This window comes from Patiria miniata, unplaced genomic scaffold, assembly GCF_015706575.1.
Source record: "Patiria miniata isolate m_02_andy unplaced genomic scaffold, ASM1570657v1 HiC_scaffold_28, whole genome shotgun sequence".
Taxonomy (NCBI): domain Eukaryota; kingdom Metazoa; phylum Echinodermata; class Asteroidea; order Valvatida; family Asterinidae; genus Patiria; species Patiria miniata.
Genome location: NW_024037067.1, coordinates 3,350,306 through 3,371,752, shown reverse-complemented (window position 1 = coordinate 3,371,752; position 21,447 = coordinate 3,350,306). Strand labels below are relative to the sequence as shown.

At 39.4% G+C, this 21,447-nt stretch overlaps 2 protein-coding genes across 4 annotated transcripts; one reads left to right on the top strand and one right to left on the bottom strand.

The window, feature by feature from the left end:
• Window positions 1–27: 27 nt before the first annotated feature.
• Window positions 28–12,838, top strand: LOC119735001 (IQ domain-containing protein E-like). 2 transcript variants are annotated; one of them, XM_038208672.1, is made up of 21 exons: window positions 28–262; window positions 3,472–3,570; window positions 4,022–4,169; window positions 4,439–4,564; window positions 4,919–5,062; window positions 5,236–5,318; window positions 5,525–5,638; window positions 5,821–5,868; window positions 5,966–6,036; window positions 6,242–6,314; window positions 6,495–6,544; window positions 7,009–7,223; window positions 7,533–7,588; window positions 7,728–7,942; window positions 8,426–8,672; window positions 8,817–8,843; window positions 9,061–9,263; window positions 9,530–9,615; window positions 9,986–10,111; window positions 10,284–10,300; window positions 11,635–12,838. In XM_038208672.1, exons 2-21 carry the CDS (start codon window positions 3,541–3,543, stop codon window positions 11,764–11,766), a joined length of 2,211 nt encoding a protein of 736 aa, XP_038064600.1. In that variant the 5' UTR covers window positions 28–262; window positions 3,472–3,540; the 3' UTR covers window positions 11,767–12,838. The 2 variants fall into 2 exon arrangements, with proteins under 2 accessions (XP_038064600.1, XP_038064601.1); XM_038208673.1 differs by lacking the exons at window positions 28–262; window positions 11,635–12,838 and adding an exon at window positions 10,762–11,408 and having other exon boundaries at window positions 3,226–3,570.
• Window positions 12,839–13,258: 420 nt separating this feature from the next.
• LOC119735002 (leucine carboxyl methyltransferase 1-like) lies at window positions 13,259–21,403 on the bottom strand. Of its 2 annotated transcripts, none has more exons than XM_038208674.1 (8): window positions 21,181–21,403; window positions 16,470–16,558; window positions 16,170–16,291; window positions 15,651–15,789; window positions 15,397–15,499; window positions 15,078–15,300; window positions 14,662–14,851; window positions 13,259–14,540 (listed from the first exon to the last, which is right to left on the bottom strand). In XM_038208674.1, exons 1-8 carry the CDS (start codon window positions 21,231–21,233, stop codon window positions 14,512–14,514), a joined length of 948 nt encoding a protein of 315 aa, XP_038064602.1. In that variant the 5' UTR covers window positions 21,234–21,403; the 3' UTR covers window positions 13,259–14,511. The 2 variants fall into 2 exon arrangements, with proteins under 2 accessions (XP_038064602.1, XP_038064603.1); XM_038208675.1 differs by lacking the exon at window positions 21,181–21,403 and adding an exon at window positions 20,985–21,111.
• Between the last annotated feature and the right edge of the window lie 44 nt (window positions 21,404–21,447).

The window sequence follows — 21,447 nt, the reverse complement described above, 5'->3', positions numbered from 1 at the left end:
TCAAAGTGGTCAACAGAGGGCGCTACACAGCTGCAAATTCCAACAACCGACCTTGTTCGTTGTTCAGTAAACACTGCATAGAAACGCATTACTTTTCTCCCAGAAATTGCATGAAATACTATTTGAAAGAGTTTCTTTTCAGGGGAGAAGCATTTAGTTCGGGTGAACTACAAAGTACAATTCAGCAAGACGGAATCAGAACAACAGGGTTTGGCTGTGAATGTTTGTTAATTTTACCTCATAAAGTGCATGCAGACTGCAAGTACAGTCAATTGACCGGTTCCGCAATCGCAAATCGTCTGAAGCGTCTTGTGGCGAAAAAACGCACTTTCACAGGAAGCTACCTATCTAAAAAGTTGCGCAAATTACTCACCTACTTCATGATATGAATAGTTTTCTGTGATCGTTTGAAAGAGAAATTTGCCAGGACATTTTGTAGAGGTCGGTGCTTTGACCGGTTTCGCAAACGTTTTCCGGTTTCGCAAACGGCGCCCTCTGTGAGACTGAACTGAAAATATTCCTTGTTTACTGGCCAAATCTAGATCGTTTTTGCCCCGAAACCAGCCAAGAAAAGATGTGGATTATATTTCCCTGTACATGAGCCAAGGTCTGCACATTATAATGCGTCCAAATTTACAAAATGTAACTCCATGAAGTTGTCATGGTTTGTTTGATCTTTTTCTACGTTATCAGGTTATAGTTATTTGACTTGCTTCAATCTGTAACTTCTTCTCATTGTCTTCTCTCCACAGGTTTCTTCAGGCTTGCGAGCTACAGTGCCTAGGGCGCTTTTGAGGAATCCTTGGTTTCGTTACCAGAAATTATAGAATAATAATAATAATCTAATTAAATTACTTTCTTGCTATTTGTGCATTCTGTCAATCATCTTGCAATCACTAATATTTTTCTTTTTTGTTGTTGTCTTATTCTTATTTAGACACACTCTGACTTTGGATAGAACCAGACACAAACCTTGTACCGAATTGCTCCACTTGGTTGTTTTTTTTCTCACATAAACACAGACCAGCTATTTATGAATTTGAATTAATATTTTCTCCAGGATCGTTTTAATTTCTATGACACTTAAGGAAGTGACTGCATGGCTGGATGAATTGGAACTGAATCGTTGTCTGCAGGGGAGCACTGTTTATTAATATTATTTGTTTATTTAATTATTATTATTTATTTACTTTTGTTTATTCCCTCCCCCTTTTTTTCATTTTACTTTTTTTTTGGGGGGGGGGGGGGAGTGTTTCAATTTGTTCAGGGTAAAAACACAATATGCTTATTTTTGTGTGCACCAACATCCAGTAGGGGGAACCTGGGGGCCGGGAGGGGAGGGGGAACAGGCCTCAGCAGGCCAGATACATACAGGCCACATACATGTACATATTGTTTCACATTCAAATTAAATTTCACAAACAAATTAAAACAAATTGTTAAAAATGTCATAAATCCTATGGCTGTTTCATAGTAATGGCAATTTCTAATTATAATGTCGTTGGAAAGTTAAAGAGAGGGTTCAGTTACTCCTCATACGTTGTTGCACATATTAACTCTGTACGTGTATCATGCTTGGGCAACTGTATTAGCAAACCTCATCTACCGTTCGGTGATGCTCTTAAAAGAAAATGTCAACACATTCATCACGTACATCCCGATAACCCTTTCAATATATTGACATGTGATACCTGCATGTGTAAAATGTAAATGTAATACAAAACTAAAGCACTCAAGAAGCTACCCCTTTTAAATCCAAAATGATACCTGTCATATAAATAAATGGTGATGAATCACAGAAATAGACATGTTCTGTGGGTTTTTCATGCAAAGTAGCATAGTTTTTAAAACACCTCACTTCTCTTTCACATGTACTGGTTAATAAAAATGTATGTAACGCCTTTAAATTTATTGCCTTTATGACGCCTGCATGTCTGTTTAATTGTTATACACAAATAATTCAAGCACTCCAGAAGCTAGCACTATTCAAAAAAAGAACTTGTCACATAAATAAATTAATTCAAAGGAATGGTGATGAAGACACATGGCTACATGTACTTTCACTATAATATTCAACTTCTTCTTGACCTTCACAGGTAAAACTGAAAAAGATGTGCAGATGGCCTCTTATGGCCCATCAAGAGGCTGGCGTAATCTTCTTCTTTGTCTTTAGCATTGTCTGTATGAAACAGAAATTTTATATAAATCATTTAGTTTATGACCAAGTTGAGACAAAAATTGAGAAATGGTTTATAGTTTTTGACAAATTTTGTGCTCCAAGAAAAAAATCAAAATTTGTGTCTCTGTACTGACGAGAGACTGGTCTTCATTATGAAATATTAGTGAACCTATTTTTCTTTTTGTTTAAAAAGGGTAAAGAGTAAGGTTAGAACCCACCGAAAAAGGATAATTTTAAATTTACTAAATTACTGGAAATGTCCTTTGGGTTAGAAACACACCTGCGTTTTATTTTCCATATTATTATGCACTATTTTTAATTGTTCCCCACAAACCTCAACTCCTAGCCTGGGCTGACTCATGCACCCTGGATGTGGAGAGTTGTAACTCTAAAATGAATCCAAACCCCTGAGGCACATGGGGTGAATTTTGTTAGAGCAAAGGAAAAACTTTAGTGGGAATTTTGCTCACTAAGAAAGATTTTTGTATTTTAAATTTTGAAGTCCGAATTTTCTTTTATCCAAAACCTAGTGCTATCCGGAAGCTGGACAGAAACAAAATCATTTTGTTTTTAATTTTGCACTGAACACCCAGAAATGATCATCAAATTCGACATTTTTAAACAAGGATTAATAGAAATTCTCAAAAAAAGAAAAAAAAGATTCATGCCAAAATAAATAATGTGCGCCGCGCTAGGGGGCCGTCATCAACAATACTTGTCAATAGCAGCACTGGTTAATACAGTCACACCATGGCCAGTGTGTTGTATAGGCAGTATGAATGCGTTTGCGGAACCGGCCAAACGACCAGCAGTTACTCTGGTGGGTATAGAAAAAAAAATGCAAAGACTTCAAATCTTATATTTGTATGGTGGAATAATGAATAATTTCCGAACAAGTTGCATCTATCACCATGATTTAATTCCCCTGAACAATCGTGTAGCAGGCCGACAAACATGAAATCACGCTTCCGTGCGCGTTCCATTTCGGCAGTTCGTTAACGGCAAGTGACATTCGTAGGGGATTTATTTTTAAATGTAAGTGAGTATCCTAAAACTAACACCATTTTTGAAAAGTAGATTGAATAACCTTTCCATCAGTACCAAAGTTTAAGTCCTTGGCGTTTTCGTCTTCCTGAAAACGAGAGCTAGTTTTCCGAAATTGCGGAACTGGTCAAATTGCGGAACCGGTCAATTGACTGTAAGTGCAATTAGCACTGCAGTAGACTAGCTTACACAGTCCACTACATACACTGCACGTTTTACGCCAAGTTCCACAACACAACTGTTTTCAGCTTTTCAATTCAATGGAGGAGGTTGCCTAAACGGTATTGGGCGTTTGGAAGACAAGCTACCAGCGGAAAATGCCCACTATTCAAGACATAGATCCTGAGGTAGGTTTTTTCCCCACCAGAAAATGGATTATTAATTGATTAATAATTTAAGAAAAACATTAGTCAGCCCTATTTTATATGGAAAGAATGTTGCATCCTGACGCCAATTTTTTCATCATAGACCCCTATATCAACTCATTGAAGGCCAGTTGGTGCAAAAAAAGTTGCAAAGATATGAATTTGGGACTGAGAAACATTTCCAATTATGTTACAAAATACTTAGAAAATATTCTTGATGCTCCGATAGACTTTGTCAGTTTGTGCACAACTGCTGATATGGCGTCTGGATACTACATTCCTTTCAGCGCATGACTTGTCATGTCAGTCACATCAGTTGTAACTCATGGAACTGCATATTGTAATAAACTTAGCAACATAACCAACAAATTTTCCAACTACAGTTATAATCCTTTCTTCTGTTTCAAACAAATTTCAACATCTTCATTTCTAGGAATCATTTTATTCGGATGATAGTTTTTCTGATAACTCTGACGAGGAACTGCGAGTAGAATCAAGAGGGTCACGTGCAACCCCACTGTCGGTGCGCCCCAAAAGCGCCCCCAAGAGGACGCCGAGGAAAGCAGGGTCAACAAAACCACGTAAGTATTCTCATTGAACTCTGTGTAGGAATTTTACGTGGTTGTATGGACAATTCGTGAGAGCCAACAAAGGGTTTAAGGTAAATTATCTTGCCGGCATTGACTGCCCAACGAAGTAAGGTTTCCACAGATCTGATACCTGTTTCATCTAGTTGTTTCTGGCAGAATAAGCTTTAAAGATAAAATGCTCAATATTGAGGGAACATATTTACTAATCCTGCTCATTTTCCGACAATACTCTCTTTTGATTTATGATATTTTTGGTACAGCATCTCCTTACCAACAGAGGCCTTCATCAGCCAAACAAAGAGGCAAAAACGCAACATTATCTTCCAGTGGTCCTCAGAAATCATCCAGGGAATTGTGGTTGCAGAGTCTTCGTCTTGGCACCGGAAGTGAGTTAGATCTCGATGACCTTGCTCCAGAAGAAAAAAGAATCAATTCCAAAATTTGACTCAGAATTGTGTCCCCTTTTTTTTGGGCATAATCGGTCTTTGTGGTAGCTTATTGAAATTTTAAAAGTCAATATTCAGACAGCACTGGACAAATGTAAAGGTTGGCCAATTTCGATACTAGTTTAAAGATCCAGCAATTTTTCGAATTATTTTCGGACTGATTATCTAGATACAAGTACATTTGCACTGGTCCAACACCTCGAACAAAATTGGAAGATTCAGTGTTCTTGCTGCACAACTTGTAGACTAGATCCAAATCTGACTTGTTGCAAATATTCTTTCCTCTTTGTCCAGATTTAACAGGTAGCGGTCGGAGTAGCAACTACACTGGCAAAGCAGGGACAGCCAATGCAGGCCTGAACAGCTGTAGTGATTATCTCAAGGAAACAGTGTTAGGGATGACGTCCAGAAAGCATCAACGGGGTAACACAGTAGATGGTAAGTAGCAACTGTCAGGCTTTTTTTCGTGAACTTCAAAGTCAAAACTTTCGTTCCCAGTCAGTAGCCTATATTTGTGTCCATACCCATCAGTGTCAGTCATATGTCCTGGAAGAGTTCAATAATCACTGATATTCACTAAAGTATCTGTGCTTATTGTTTGTCCCTCCTAGAACCCCTGAACAGGAACTCCAAGGGTGTACCCAGCTACAAGCCCAAGGAGGATATGTATGATGACATCTTGGAACTCAAGAAGGTGAGAGGGGAAAGACATCACTGTTATTAGTAACTGTTTAAAAAAAACGAGTTGAGGACAAAAAATGTAAGTTGAGGACAAAAAATGCCATTGGGCAATTCTGGCAATTCTTTGGGAGTGAGGAATTTTTCAAAGATTTTTGGAAGCTTTCCTGAAGATTTTTAATCCTTATGACCATGATGTCATCTCATTATGTTTGTTGACAGCAAAACAACATCTTGAAGGCTGAGAGCGAGCGAATCAAAGCGCGGAACCGGCGACTGGAAGATGAGCACCTCAAGAAAGAGAGGACAATTGAGCAACTTCTTGACCCGACCAAGGTAGGATGAAATGTCAAAAGTCCTGTTATAAGACCATTTGCATCCCTCTAGAAAAAGATTCAAAATTGTATTGACCACAAAAAAAAATCCACGGAAATTATTTTCCTAAGTTGAGAGGAGAAACACTTTCACACATATATCTCTAATAGTTATTTTAAAGATTTTGTTTCCTTAATTTTCAGGGTGATGTACGAATGACATTAACGAGCAAGCAACCAGACACTGCAGCCGTAAGTAAAGATTGCCAAATGTCTCCGAAACTTATTCTTGCCAAATTTATTTCTCAGAGATTTTTTTCTTATCCAAACTGTTTCTGTTTCTCTACAGAAAATGAACAGTTTGAAGCAGAAGGTTGTCAAACTAGAGATGGTTCTAAAAGACAGGGAAACTGAACTGAGGTAAGGGTCAAAGGTCATGTCGATGCCAAAGGTCAAGTAGAATTGTAGAGGGCAAAGAACATGTTCAGAAATTTATAACATTTGAATATTAATAAATCCGCATCATTTTGTAAGCACATTTCAAAACTCAGTAACTGTTGAAACTCTGTTGCATTGTCGAAACTTTGAAGCCGATCCTTTCTTAATGTGGTCTTTGTTTCCATAGCAATTTGAAGAGTGACTTGAAAACAACAAAGATTGACGAGATGAGAGTTGGCATGGAGGCGTTCTACCAAGAGGTAATTAACAGTTTACCATAAGAATAGACCGGTTTACCACAAGACTTTAACTAGTTAACCATCAACAAGGAAACTTGAATAAAGAGATTCCTGCATCTGTTGCACAGAAATTGTTAAAACTGTCACATTCTTTAATTTTATGATGTCCTCAACTTCCTATATTATTTTCAATGTATGCAGGTTCAGAGGTTAAGGTATCTTCAGTCGCAAGGAATCCGAGAAAACGGCAGGTAATTAATTTTGATTATCAAATCATTTAATTATGACAGAAATTGACACTTGGTAAATTTTTATACAAAAGCAAAAATCAGCTGGGAACCAGTTACGAGGAATATGCATCACATGGCAACTAGGATGGTAACCGGAATTTGCTAAGCAAATAATTTATGTTCTTAATAGCAAATTTTCAAGCTTAGGCCGTGTCCTAATTACTTAGCTACGGCTTTGACACATTGACACATGTGTACTTTCAAGTCGTAGCCAAGTTAATCGGACACGGCCTTAGCACCCTGTAATTAACCCCTGGAATGAAACAGACCCAGGATATGGCTGTGTCCATGTTACTTGGCTACGACTTGCAATAACACATGTGCCTATGGAAACGGCTGCAGCCACATCCCATAAACACCGCTAGCCGTTTTGTATTTTGGCTGCAACATATTTTAAGAGAAAATCTTAATTTTTCTAATCCAAGGTCACCTTCGAGGCCAAACACAGCCGAGAAAGACCCCAACAGCACGGCTAAGCTGAAAGCCTTGAATGCAACCATCTTACGACTGACGGAGAGCAACCAGCGGCTGCAGAGCGAGAACAAACTACTCAAGCAGGACCTGGAGAGGGCGCTAGACGAGGCCATGTCGGACCTGGGCGACACGCCTCGGGCCAAGAAGCGAAGGGATAGGAAGAGAGGTGGGGCAAACCAGAAATACAAACAATCTGTCTCTACTTTGTTTCTGGAGGTTGGACGTTCAAATCCCGCTGCAGTCATTTTTTTTGTTTACCTCATATTGATTAACATAACCCTATCTCCCCTAGAATATGTGAAAAACCAAATTAGAACTGGAGATTCTGTGAGGGTTCGAAGTTAACCTTTTGATTAAAAGTGACCCTATGGACTATTGCATCCTGTTTGATATAGATCTTGTAACTTAATGACCTAAATTTGTGTATTCAAGTTACTTAAAGATGTTGTTTTCTAAAACTTTTTTTCAAATACAGACTATGAAGATATGAACAGGAAAGAGCTGCTCACTGCAGTATTGGACCTCGAAGATGTAAGTTGCAATTGTTTTTCTGTTGCTTGGTCAATTTGTTTCTTCTTGATTGAAAGACGTTTCTTAAGGTGTAAAAGCTCACAAATCCAACTTTATATTCTGTTGACATTTTTGTTCTTTTTTTTTGGCTACAATGCAGCAAGTCGCCAAACTGGAAGGCAAGACCACCTCTAACTCCTCGCGTCGCTCGGAAATGCCGGAGAAGATTGAGTTAAGCGGTACCTTGGCAGACCGGCTAGATCAGCTGGACAAACGAGAAACGGAGCTCTTGGGAGACAAGGTGAAGCTGGAGAAAGATTGCAACAGGCTGAAGGACGACAAGGCTAAACTCAGACAAAGGGTGGATGAGCTAGAGTGAGTTGTATCTTTATACAAAAGTCAAGAAGCATATCACAATTTTTAAATTTGCCATGAGATCAGTTTTATGCAGCAGGCCATAAAAAGCAATTCACGACCAGCACAATTTGGTCTCTAACATCACAGGTAGCCAGTAATGCTGCTGGTAAAGAGAGGAAATTGTAGTAAAATGTCTTGCCCAGGAACAAACATGTCTCTACCATCACAGGTACCCAGGTATACTGCTGGGTAGAGGAGAGACAAGATTGTTAAGGGTACAAGCATTACATGGATGAGAGTGGCACATCGCATAGGACAGGACCAATTGGCACCAGCTTTGGGAGGCCTTCGCCTTGCAGTGGGCAGATAACATCTGAGAATGATAATGATGATGATGAAATCAAGGAAATTGTAGTAACATGTCTTGCCCAAGAACACAAGCCCCTTCATCCTCGGTGAGATACTAACCCACACCTCTGCACATTTTTTTTCTCTTTCCAGAGACGAGATTCAAGTCCTTAAGAAGGAACTCTCTGAGTCTGCATCCAAAGACAAAGACCGACGACGTTCCTTGCAGCGACGTTCCAGTTCAGACTCCCTACACAGCTCTCGTTCCCAGAAACGCCAGCATCAGAAGCAGAGAGAAGAAGAGGAATGGATCAGGGAGCGAGACCGAAGGGTGGAAGAGTTCCGTAAGAACCGCTCGGCACGCAACATCCAGAAGAACTGGAAAGCCCATCAAAAGAGGGTTAGTATGGATTCCTTTTGGCTGAAGTTTCATTACTAGAAATCCATGTTGATAACAATCTTGTAAATAACTTGAGGGTAGCTGAGCCCAACATCATGGAGTTTTTCTTTGTAAATCTCACTGTACTTTTTATTTTTATTTCAGGCTGTGGATGAAGATGAAATGGATGATGTAAGTTGAAACTTTAATCGCAGAAAGGTCACTTTCAAACACTGTTTCTTTTTATTTAAATGCATTTCATATCAAAATAGCCGAATAAAAATGTATTCAGTATTCAATATTAAATGCATGAAAAAAAAATCAAATAAAATATTTAGCAGAATTTTACAGAGCCTTTCAATCAAAGATTGTGTGACTAACTTTTTTTGTGCTAATTTTCTCCCACCAGGCCGCCGTAATGATCCAATCAGCTGTGCGAGGCCACATGGGACGCAAGGAGCAGATGAGGCAGCAGGATACCAAGCGTCGCCGTAGCAACCGGAGCGTGTATAGCGACGACGAGGATGAGGATAGCGAGATGGATGATGCAGCGTTGACCATCCAATCAGCAGTCAGAGGTCACATGTCACGCAAGGACTACATGAAGAAAACGTCAGTAGAGTTTTTGTAATGTTAATTTTAAGAGGATAACACAAAGGGAGCCAATTTGCTTGATCACATTACTACAAAGCAAACACTACAGTCACAAATTTGCATTTGGCGGTACATCATTGGAAAAGTTGACATCCATTGGTAGATGCTGCCATTTCTGTTTTTATTATGACCTGGGTCATCTGTTACCAGTCTGGGTCACATATGAAAGTTAGGGTAGTTTTCTTTTCAATTCTGAAGAGATTTTTTATTTCTTTGGCTTCCAGGAGTGACGATTCAGCGTCGGAGAGAGAAGAGCGTCGATCATCCAGGTCACGCTCAGGGTCACGACACAGCAGATACAATGGCAATAGTAAGCTTACTAGATTACTAGATTACCAGATTGCTAATTAACTAGATTACTAGTTAACTAGATTACTAGTTTACTAGATTACTGGATTACTAGATTACTAAATAACTAAATAAATAGATTACTCAATTGCAAGTCAACCACATTGCTAAGGGACTTCATTGCTAGTCAACTAGATAGCTACTAGTTATCCGAATGCTAGATTACAATATAGCTAAATTACCAGATTACTAGATGGCTTGTTTACTTAGTTACTAGATTGCTAGATTGATGAATCCGTAAAATTACAAATTACTTGATTTTTAGGTCACAAAGTATGGACTTTAGCTCCTTCAATTTCTAAACAAGTTTCAATTTCATTTTTTCCTCTCAGTCTCTTCAAGGGCAGTGTCAGAGATTGAGGAAGACATCGTGGATTCAGACGACGACAGCATTGTGATTGGAGGAAGCACAGCCAATCTGAGGATGTCAGCCAATCAGAGCTCTCGAACTACATCAGGTAATTGTTACAATAAATGAGGGGTTATACTTAGCGAATTGTTTCTGAGGCCCAAATCTTTTCCTGTTACGTCCTTCACAAAGAGATCCTTGCTTTTTATATGGTCCTCTTCGTTATCAGTAATCTATGCTAAGTAATGTTTAATTTTATTTCTTTATTTTGTTCTCCACAGCTAGGAAAGATCGTGAGGTAAGATGGACCTGTCTTTTCTTAGAAACTCATAAAACTCATCATAAATCTCACTTATATTATCATGCCAGTGTTTATTTGTCACTCAATAGTTTGCTGTGAAAACTGGATATTTACTTCTCTTTATGGTTCAGGAAAATTAACATGCAGAAGCGCTGACCGTGTTCTTCAAATCTTTTCATTTTCCCAGTAATTTTCAGCTATTTTATCATATCTCATGAGCAGACGTTGAATAAATTTCACTGCTTAAAGCCATTGGTTTCTGGATGTGTTGTGCTCAAAACCTCACCCACCCGCCTTTGTAAAATATTGAATTCGCCACTGGTAATTAAAAGCTGTGGTGTACTAACAACACCTGTAAATCTTTCTTTCACCGCATTACCATAACTAACCATCACTCGTCCTCACTCCTTACACCTCACATCATGTGTGCGTCACCCTCGGTCATCACTGGTCACCAGCCTGCCTCTAGGGGGCGCCCTCCGACAGGCAAGTCGCGCCTCTCGCCACGCAAGGGCAGCGGGGACAGCGAAGAGGACACGAGTAGCAGGAAGGGGCGTTCAAACAAGGCTAAGAAAGGCATTTTCTTCTGAGTGGGCCATCGGGAAGTTTAAAACCTTCTAAACACTAGTTCTAGTTTTGCTCATTTAAGAAAATATCAGGAATTTCATGGGAAGTATCACAAATTGAAAAAAAGAGGAAAAATTGGACGTCTTAGGTGTTACTTTCCAGGGTTTGAGGGAGGGGAAAACAGTCCTCATAAAAAGAAATCAAACTTTGTTGGATGAATTCAGCTCAAATCTGGAAACGTTTGGTTGAAAAATTGTTTTGAAGTATCTGTAAATCTTGTTTTGCTGTGTACTGTAAATAGTCATGCCATGCCATCATGAACATACTCATCGCAGAATTTCCAAATTTCATTCTATCCTGTTATTTATTTTTTGAGAACCATGTGTGTGTGAAATAGTGGAGGGGGGATTTAATGAAGAACTCTTTATTGAAAAGTAAAAAACGTACAAGTTACGCCAACAGTACCTGCCAGTCTTTTTTAACAGGTGCCATCCAGTTCACCAAACCTAACGTAGCACCTAAGCTTTACACACAAATAAATTTTCTTGGTCATGCCACAGAATGACGTAGCATGTGCACTAAGTCCCTGGACAATCCATCACTTTGTCGTGGAGCAAGACTATTGTATTTGTCACTTCATGATGTACATTCCATGGAAAATTTAATAGTTGCAAAAATGACCGAGCGTGTGACAAGTGTCTAATTTAATCATAATGTTTTAATAATGTTTGTGTCCTAAATTGATGGTTTGTGACCCATTGCAGAGTCCCATAATGAGATTGGGAAGTCGTCATAGTAGCCGTGCAGGCAGCCGATCCAGCACACCACGGATTGCACCGAGCATTGCCAACGACGACGATGATGATAGTGATGATTTTGTAATGGGAGGCAAATAAAATCTTGAAAGATGATTTTTAAGGTTTGCTTGTGGATGGTGATATAGGATGTAAAATAAGATCTTTGTGGGATATGTCTAGAAGCCAACTCTGTAATACCAACTCTATTTTACATCACACATTGTCACAAAGTATTGTCTTTAGGGTCTTAATGACCTTATGATTGGGGGAATGTCTCATTTTAATGCAAGAGGTTTCTTAATGGGGCAGTTTGCAATACAGTGTCTCCGAGCGTTTGTCTTGAAGAGGCAATTTTTCAACTTAACTGTTGATTTGTTTTCATCTGCTATTCGTCAGTTAATCATTCACCCATTATTGTTTATGTTTATTACCACAAACACAGAAATTTAATATTCGCAGATAAAAAAATCCACCTTAAATAATCCCCGTCCCAAAAAGCTAAATATATATCTCAATAAAAAATTAATCATTTTTTAATACAATAAACACTTAACCCTCTAAGTATTTTTTTTATTAATTGTACAAAGATATTTGTTTTTGGTAAGGGTAAAAAATGGCAAATTCTTTGTTTATTTTTTCCAGAGTCTTTTGTTCAAAGATTTGTAGCGTGTGCGTGTAAATAAATCCTTCAGGGGTTAATTTGTTGACGTCTTAGAATGTTTATGCAGTGTGATGGTCAAGTAAAACACTTTTGACAACTTGTGAATATTACAAGGTATTTTTGTTTTTCGGGTAGTATTTGTATATTTCTGCAATAAACTGTGTGTTTTGGGTGATGTAGCTAGGATGATAAAACTAAGTACATGTATGTGGGATAGATAGCATCAAAAGTGTGATTTGCAAATGTGCCTTCAATCCGATTGTAAATAATTCTAAAAGTATTCCATCGAGGTGATTTTGACTTGTCATTAATATTGATGAACTTATTGAAAGGTAAAGCAATGCTTTATATGTGGATGTATTTTCACTGCCAGCCAATAGTTTTTTGTTCTAAGTATTATATATGAAGTGAATATTTCTTCATGCCTTTGGTATTCTCCACGCAGTCAAAGTAGAAAACAAAATGAGCACCAGTTTTGACCAAAATATCTTTCATTTGTTGAAGTGTACATTGTAGTAAGATTCAGTCAATCTAGGCTGTTGGCAAAATGTCTTGGATAGTAGAATAAATCAATCGTAGCTATCAATTGAAACTTGGTAAAATCCAGCTAAAACACCGTAGGCCGATTATTCAAAACCATTATGAATGTTGAGACAATTCTGTCTTTCTCAAAATGAAACAAATGTCCACTTCAGAATTCACATGTAGAACTGTCTAAGCCAGCAGCAGTTTGTTAGCGCAATTAACTTTTTCTTGTAGAAAATATGCAAGGCATACGGGTGAACTAATTTCTTTGTTTGGAATAAAAATGAATGTCTAAAAGTAAAACAGTTTGTAATTTTGTGTATTTTTGATAACTTTTAATTTTCATACCACACTTGGCAAAAATATGAAGAATCCCAACTACATCTGATTTGATAGACAGACGTCTCCAGTTTAAAACAGCATCAAACATATTTTTTTCTTTTATTAAAAGGTAAAACTTCAAGCTTAGAGCCTTCAAAGAAATCAAATAATAAATTAAAATTGCTCAACTGTATTTACAAAATCAACATCATTTTTAACAGGTTTGAAACTCTTGTGTATATTTTCTTTAACTGAAATTTGTACCATTTGGAGTTTGTGTTTTTCCAATCTGCAAACATAACCAATTATAATATGGAGAAATATAAACCCAACCTGTTGAAACTTTGGCTCCGTAGAGATGTTAAGAGCGAAGACGGAAACCTAAACACTGTCCTCACCAAACACAACTTTATGGCTTAAAGCCAGTTTATCACAGGATTACAAAATGTTTCTCTTCAAATGTTAGCTTTGGTTTGTGAATTATGAGCTCCTCAACTTTAATTATTTTTAACAACTGCAAAACTAAGAAATATCAAGAAAATGCAGGCATCTTGGCTTCAGAATTTTCACACACTTTCAAAATCTTTGGGCAGAATACCACACAAGCATGCATCAATATGCACACAAATCAAAAAGATCTTACACATTATCAGCAGATGCAGGCCACATAGCATTCCCACAGTAGCTATTATTTTAGTTTTGTGGAAATGTCTTGATTTCTTAAAACTCTAACCTACGAGGCAGGAAGGCAAGAAGTTAAACAAACTCTATCTGAATCACACTACATACACTAGTATGCCAATTTTTTTTACCAGTTCTCTTAAATGTATCTGTAGAGCAATTCCGTAAAATGATGTACATGTAGGGATTTGTTAAGATGGTGGTACTTTAGTGTGGATCTGTAATTACTTTCTACTCATTTGATGTCACATTATTAGTGATGTATCACATTCACTTTTCCAACAGCAGCTCATTAAAGTGTCTGACATGTACATCCAAATTTATGAAATTGCTCAGCAGCAGAAAAAAAAGAAACCAATACAAAAGGTTGAAGATGATTTTTTTCCTCAAAATTGGGTTGGTTCAAAGTAATCGAAAATTCCAGTGGAAGAAATAAAAAGAAATAATTGCTTGGATTGGTGATTCCTCAATGAGAAACTAAGTCATGACAAGATTTTCTAGACTGAACAAGATGGAGGGAAAAACCAACTTTTTCAAAATGAAAATTGAACGAGTTTGACTGAAATGGAGAATTATACATTTCTTTGATGCGGGCTGCCACTTGCTCACAGCAAAGCTGACGTCTTTGTAAGTTCCCAACAATGTTCATCAGAGTATCACCTATTGAAGCCGATGGACTCCAAACCTGGAAGTTACGAGATGGAAAGAATTAAAGATTTTTTAATTTTATTACATTTCTAAGATTAATTTCACTGCAAAGAAAATTTAACTAACCTGAGCACTAGCAACTTGATCACAGGTCTTACCGATTTTGTTAACATCTCGCCACGCCCACGCGATGCAGTAATGATCCATCAGCTGCTGTAACGGCTCCCTCTCATCCATAAACTCCAATCGCTCGATGCGATGAAGATCATCCGCGGGTAGACTGCGATAGACCGACATCATATCCATGGCTGCGGCGCCCTCCCAGCCGTTGCTCAGAAACCGCGCTTTCTGTAGTCAGACAAAAACAAAAAACGGTCACTGTTTATATAGCTGCGGATGTTTTTGAAATCACGGCTTCATGTCTGGCTTTGACTTCAGGAGATTTAGCCCTTGGCTTTACAGACTCTGGCTCAATATGGAAGCACAGCTTGAGAAGAAACCACAGAGTTTCAAAAACACCCTTTTAAGGCAGTGAGCAGTATTTGTATTTGTTGAGGGGATACCAAGTCCATACCTGTGTCTCTAAGCTCTGGCAAGCTTCCACGCCAGCCAAGGCGCAGGTCCTCTTCCGTAGATTCTCCACCATGACGTGACCGAAGCGATCGCCCATGTTGACTGGCTCGTAGTTAAGGAACAAGGCGGAGCTGAAGTTGGTTCCCGCCCACTTCACCAAGCTGTTGGACTTGTCCAGGGGCATGTAGACAAGCACACACTCACTCAGGAACAGAGTGGGTTTACTGGGTGGGCACAATCGGAAAAATAACACGGTTAACATTTAGGCCTAAAAGTTGGCACCCTGTATTTCCATTTTCAATACAACAATCACTACTTACTTTTTATCCAGTCCAACTTGGCCAAGTTTCTCCTCAACCTGTTTCAAGTCTCTCATGTCAGCCCACATGATGTGATAATGTGTTGAGTGCAGCTCTGCATCTTCTGTTAACAAAACATGCATATTCATAAATTAGAATCAAATTCTGTTAACTTATTACCTATTATTCTGTTAACCACAGTGTACAAGAGTTGGGTATGAAAATATTTTATAAAAGCACATTCTGTTCTACTTGATATATTTTCCACTGCTCACCAATCACCACTGGTTCCGACCCGTGACTGGCTTGAACCGGTTCCAACAGCTTGGATCTGGTTCTGATCATGTGACACTTGCGGCTGGTCACTGCCCGCATGTCCAGCTCCACAAAGACATCAGCCAACAATCCCTCATCCTACGTGCAAATAAATATAAAATCAGAATTTCATTTTAAGGGGACTACAAAAACAATCTTCATATTATACAGACATATGTGTTGTGCGATATCCAAAACTCTGAAGTGAATGGAATTATGGAAGTTGTTTTTCTTAACATCTTTGACATCTTTGACAGAGGGGGATTGTAACTTTTCAGTTTCAGAATTTTTTGGAAAAATTATTCTGAACTGGAATACTAATTCTGAATCTAAAGTCTTCTTTAATATTTGTAGCAATTTACATATTAATTTGAGAAACACAATTTCTGGCACCGTTTCTATCCATACTGCTGTGACACAAGGCAAAGTGAGACTAGCAGGGCAACAGTCACCTGAGATGGTCTACAACTACAAGTTACCTTGAGAAGCCAGAAGTTGGTGTCGAACCCGGCACCCAGGTTGACAATCTGACAGGCACAGTGCGTCAGCTTCAGAAACTGCCTCATGAGACTCCGAAGGCCCTCCGTTCTTGCATAGTAACCTGTTGGAGAGTTGGCTATTTACGTTTAAAAGCTTAAGTTCCCTGATTTTTTAGACTGGCCCCCATAGTAGTTCAAGTAGCAAGGCACTGGAACAATCAAAACTCTTCAACAGTCTAGTGAAAATCTGACTTGATGACTTAAAAAAAACAGGTAAAGTAATTGTAAATTTGTAGCTACCTCTGTTGATCTCTGGTGCTTTTCTCTCCCCAGCCTTGACAAGAAATTGGATGTACGGGTCCTTCCAGTACCCTTGTTGGACTGCAAAGCTAATTATGTTGAAAGAGTGACGGGTAGAATGTTGATTGTTGGACATAAAAAGAAAATCAAAATATAATCACAATAGTAAAAAAGGCAAGCTTTTATAATAATCCCCCACTGAAGAATGTTGGGAACTGAATCGGAAAGAATGTAGTATCCAGGGGCCACTTCAGCAGTTGTGTACAAAGTCTATGGAGAGTCAAGAAAAAAACAAAATTGAAATACTTCTCAGTCCCAGATTCATGTCTTTTCAACATTTTTTGCAATGACTGACCTTTATTAGGTGAGATGATATAATGAAGAAAAAAATGGCATCAGGTTGCAACATTCTTTGGTCGAAAGAACCATGGACTATGGAGGAAGGACCACAAAAGAACATTGCAACCTGATGGCTTAGTGATGCCACTTTTTTTTTTTTTATAATATTAATGTAGTACCAAGATTGAGAGAGGGCGCTTCAGAGAGGGAGGTCATGCACTTAACATCGGCGGCAAACTTGAGGGATAATCACTGCTTTTTACCCGAGATAGACACAAAAACGAACTTAAATATCAACATCCATCACAGGGAATGCTTACACCATCCTTTTATCTTCAAAATGCTGAAGTCTGCTTAATCAGTGGCTGGTTTTCCAGCACCAAAATACCACCCTGACGGTCGGCCTGTGACTGCCATATTGGTCAGCCATCTTGGATGATTGGTTTATGCGCATATGCATGGAGCTGATGCATGTATGTCATGCACAAACACATGATGGCCCTGCATCTGTTTTTATCAGTTGTCTCCTTGCTACTTCTATATCAACAAGTCATCCCAGAGCACAATCCAGCTATCTCCAACCCTGCAAGCAACATGACATTATTGATGGCAGGTGAAATCCATCCAAACCCGGGACCTCGTGTAAAATATTCCAGCATATACCCCTGTGGATTATGTGAGTACCCTGTCACATGGAACTGCAAAGGTGTTGCCTGTGACGACTGTAGTATCTGGTATCACCAGTCCTGCATTGATTTGTGCTCAGCTGACTTTGAATTATTAAATCATTCCAACATTCAATGGAAATGCCACAAATGTGATAGCACAAACTGTGATAGCTTTACATACCATAGTTATGAACTACACTACCCCAGCGATGACTTGAACATCGACTCGAACATCGAACTTGGCAATATACCATCATCAGAAAATTCCTTTAAACCACTGCAGACAAGTAGTCCAATAGCAAGTACCCAGACTGATGATGAAAGAACTAGGGAAAGTTACACATTGTCACAAGTATGTAGCCCAACCATGGCAACACAAATGCCCAGGGCCCACAGCTCAGTCTCATATCGGCCAGGCACACAAAATCTAAGAATAATGACAGTAAACTGCCGGAGTGTGCTGGCCAAAAGGTCAGAACTTGCCATCGCCATTGAATATATCAAACCGGACATTGTATGTGGAACCGAATCTTGGCTGACAGGAATAAAACCAGGCCGAAACCCTTCTGAGGGTTATGTGAAATCAAGTGAAATCTTCCCAGAAAAATACATTGCCTACAGGAACGATCGCTGTAGCCTAGGTGGAGGAGTCTTCGTACTTGCTCATCGAAACTTGGTCACAGTTGAGCTCCCGCAACTTGTGACAAATTGTGAACTCGAATGGGTCAAAGTAAAACTGGAAAATAATAAAGAACTGATCATTGGATCCTTTTACATGCCCCACCGAAATACTACCACATTGAATGAACTGGATAAGTCATTCAAACTTTTGACAAGCTGTGGTTTCCAAGATAAGCAAATTATCCTTGCAGGTGACTTCAATTGCCCCGACATAGATTGGGAGCACTGTATTGTTGACTCAAGGAGCAAAGACAATACAACACAACAAATGCTGCTTGACATAACTTCTCACCTCACTCAAGTCCACATGTCACCCACGCGTGAGGACAACTTACTGGACCTGGTACTTACATCAAACCCAAGCCTTGTAAAGTCCTCGGTTTCTGCACCAGGGATATCTGACCACGACATTGTGATCACCGACATAGCAACTAAACCGACTATTACTAAACAAGCACCAAAGAAATACTACCAATTCTCACAAGCCAATTGGGAGAGCTTAGCTGGAAACTTGGATGCACTCTCACAGGACATCATAAGTATGCAACAAAGCGGCTCCAACGTACACCAGATGTGGGAAAAATTCTGTTCAACGGTACTAAGCGAAATTGACAAACACATCCCCCACAAGATCAGGAAAGGTAACAACTGGTTACCCTGGCTAGACAAATCCATCGTGAAAATGATCAAAAGGAAAAGAAGACTGTACAAGCGTGCAAAGAAAAACAACAAATGGGAAGCATACCGTAGCCTCCAAAAACAATGTAGGAGGAAAATCCGAAGAGCCCACTGGAACTACATCAATAAAGTCATTCAGGAAAGCCTCGCAAACAACAACAGTAAGCCATTCTGGAGATACATCAAAAACAGACGCCAAGATAATGTCGGTGTTGCCCCACTAAAGCACAAGGGGACCTTGTACAGTAATAGCTCATCTAAGGCAAAAATACTCATCGAACAGTTCAAGTCAGTGTTTACACAGGACAAAAATCGTGATCTCCCAGAAGTAAACACAAAAGTAGATCAACCAATTCCACGTATCGTCGTCCACTCAGTCGGTGTAGCCAAACTGCTGAAGAAGATTAACATTGCAAAAGCACCTGGACCAGACAACCTACCAAACGCTGTGCTGAAAAATTGTGCTGACAACATCGCACCTGGTCTTGCAGCAATATACCAAACTTCTCTTGACTCCGGCATCCTACCTGGAGATTGGCTTAAGGCCAATGTATCCTGTGTTTTCAAGAAAGGAGACAAACACCTAGCCGAGAATTACCGTCCAATCTCCCTAACCTCAGTACTCTGTAAGCAACTGGAACATATCATTTACAAACACATCATTTCACACCTTGAATATCACCAAATCCTCACACAGTTAAACCATGGTTTCCGTCGTGGCTATTCCTGTGAAACACAACTTACAGTTACACTACATGACCTACAAAAATCTTTTGACGAGAAAAAGCAAGTTGATATTGCCATACTCGACTTCAGTAAAGCATTTGACACCATCCCACACAACAAACTCCTCCACAAGCTCCACAACTACGGCATCAGGGGCCCTCTACATCAGTGGTTAACCTGCTTTCTCACCCAACGCACAATGAGAGTGGTATTGGAAGGAGTAGCTTCTCGGGAAGTGCCGGTCGACTCTGGGGTCCCCCAAGGGACAGTGTTGGGTCCCTTGCTGTTCCTTTGCCACATCAATGACCTTCCAGCCTGTGTGACATCCAAAGTCCGTCTCTTCGCAGATGACTGCCTGCTGTACCGACAAATAGATGACCCCAGTGATCATGTCATCCTCCAACAAGACATCGAAAACCTGGAAACTTGGGCGGGAAAATGGGGAATGCGCTTCAATGCCAAAAAATGTAACATTCTCAGCATTAGGAATAAATCAACACGTTTCTACACATTAGACAACACTGTTCTTCATCAAGTACCTAGCAACCGGTATCTTGGTATACACATCTCTGAGGACCTCAAATGGAATACACACATATCCAGTATATCCAAGAAGGCTGGCTCCACTTTAGGTTTTCTTCGCAGAAACCTTAGGGGTTGCCCAGTCAACTGCAGAAGAACTGCCTACCTAGCTCTGGTACGACCAATCTTGGAATACGGAGCTACAGTGTGGGACCCTTACATAAAAGCCAATATTGACCGACTGGAACGCATCCAACATCGAGCTGTACGCTTCATCACCGGAGACTACAGATCACAGAAGCCCGGTTGCCTCACAAAAATGCTACAAAATCAACAACTACCATCTCTGCAAGACAGAAGGAAACAATTACGACTCACATTCATGTACAAAGTGGTTAAGGGGCTAGTGCCAGCCATACCATCTCAGCTCTACCTAACATCTAAAAAACCTGGGAGACAAATTCGACCAAGAACACTTTTCAACTCTGCAACAACACACTCCATTGAAATCTCCATAGCTGTCAACTCAAGGTGCTACAGAGTTCCTCGGAGCAACACAGATCAATTCAGGTACTCCTTCTTCAACAGAACTATAATTGACTGGAACCATCTAGAGGAATGCGTAGTCCAAGCCGACTCTGTTGACACCTTCAAATCCCTCATCAGCCGCGGACCTCTCTCTCAATAAGTTTCTGTACAGTGAACACCCTCTCTCTCTCCCGTTGCTCTTATGCCAGAATTGGTTTCTTGCAACATACACCTACAGATACAGATACAGACAGATACAGATACCAAGGAGAAGATTAGTGCATGTACTATAAACCACAACACAATTTGACAGGACTTTGCCACTTTCATGACTTTCGACTTCGATTTAGTTTGTACAAATTTTAATACACACTAAATCTTATTCAGGACGCCTTTTCTGTATTCTCTGACTGAGCATTGCATTCCCAAAACAGCTACACATTGTTGTACACGAGTAGTTGGGGCGCAAATTACGGGTAAACTGCATGACTGAACAGAGACTGACCAATGTAATAACGGTTAACCGTTATGCTTAGATCATACTTCATAGTCGTGAAGTTCCAAATTACCGTTTGCACATCGCAGCGTCGTCATTTGTAGCGTAAATGGCATCGTCTCCCATGTTGTTAAACAATCTAAATTGATTTCTTTAATGTCGAGTATTCGTTATTTGATAAACACTCCGAAAAAATGGAATTATTTTGCGCCGCAAACTGTCCACTAACTGTTGCACGAAATCCGTTCAATGGGGGCCGCCATGTTTTTTTTCTGCAGCACGTTAAGTTGAAATGGCGCCCTCATTTTTTTTATTTTTAATTAATTAAAAATCCATATAC

Bases quoted from the DNA above. Each gene is read 5' to 3' on its own strand.
- LOC119735001 (XM_038208672.1), top strand. From the start codon at position 3,541: ATGCCCACTATTCAAGACATAGATCCTGAG. The intron at 4,565-4,918 runs GTGAGTTAGATC...CTCTTTGTCCAG, and splicing joins TCTTCGTCTTGGCACCGGAA to ATTTAACAGGTAGCGGTCGG. The intron at 5,869-5,965 runs GTAAGTAAAGAT...GTTTCTCTACAG, and splicing joins AGCAACCAGACACTGCAGCC to AAAATGAACAGTTTGAAGCA.
- LOC119735002 (XM_038208674.1), bottom strand. From the start codon at position 21,233: ATGGGAGACGATGCCATTTACGCTACAAATGACGACGCTGCGATGTGC. The intron at 14,852-15,077 runs GTATGGACTTGG...GTCTGACTACAG, and splicing joins GCCAGAGCTTAGAGACACAG to AAAGCGCGGTTTCTGAGCAA. The intron at 14,541-14,661 runs GTAAGACCTGTG...CGTAACTTCCAG, and splicing joins GCGAGATGTTAACAAAATCG to GTTTGGAGTCCATCGGCTTC.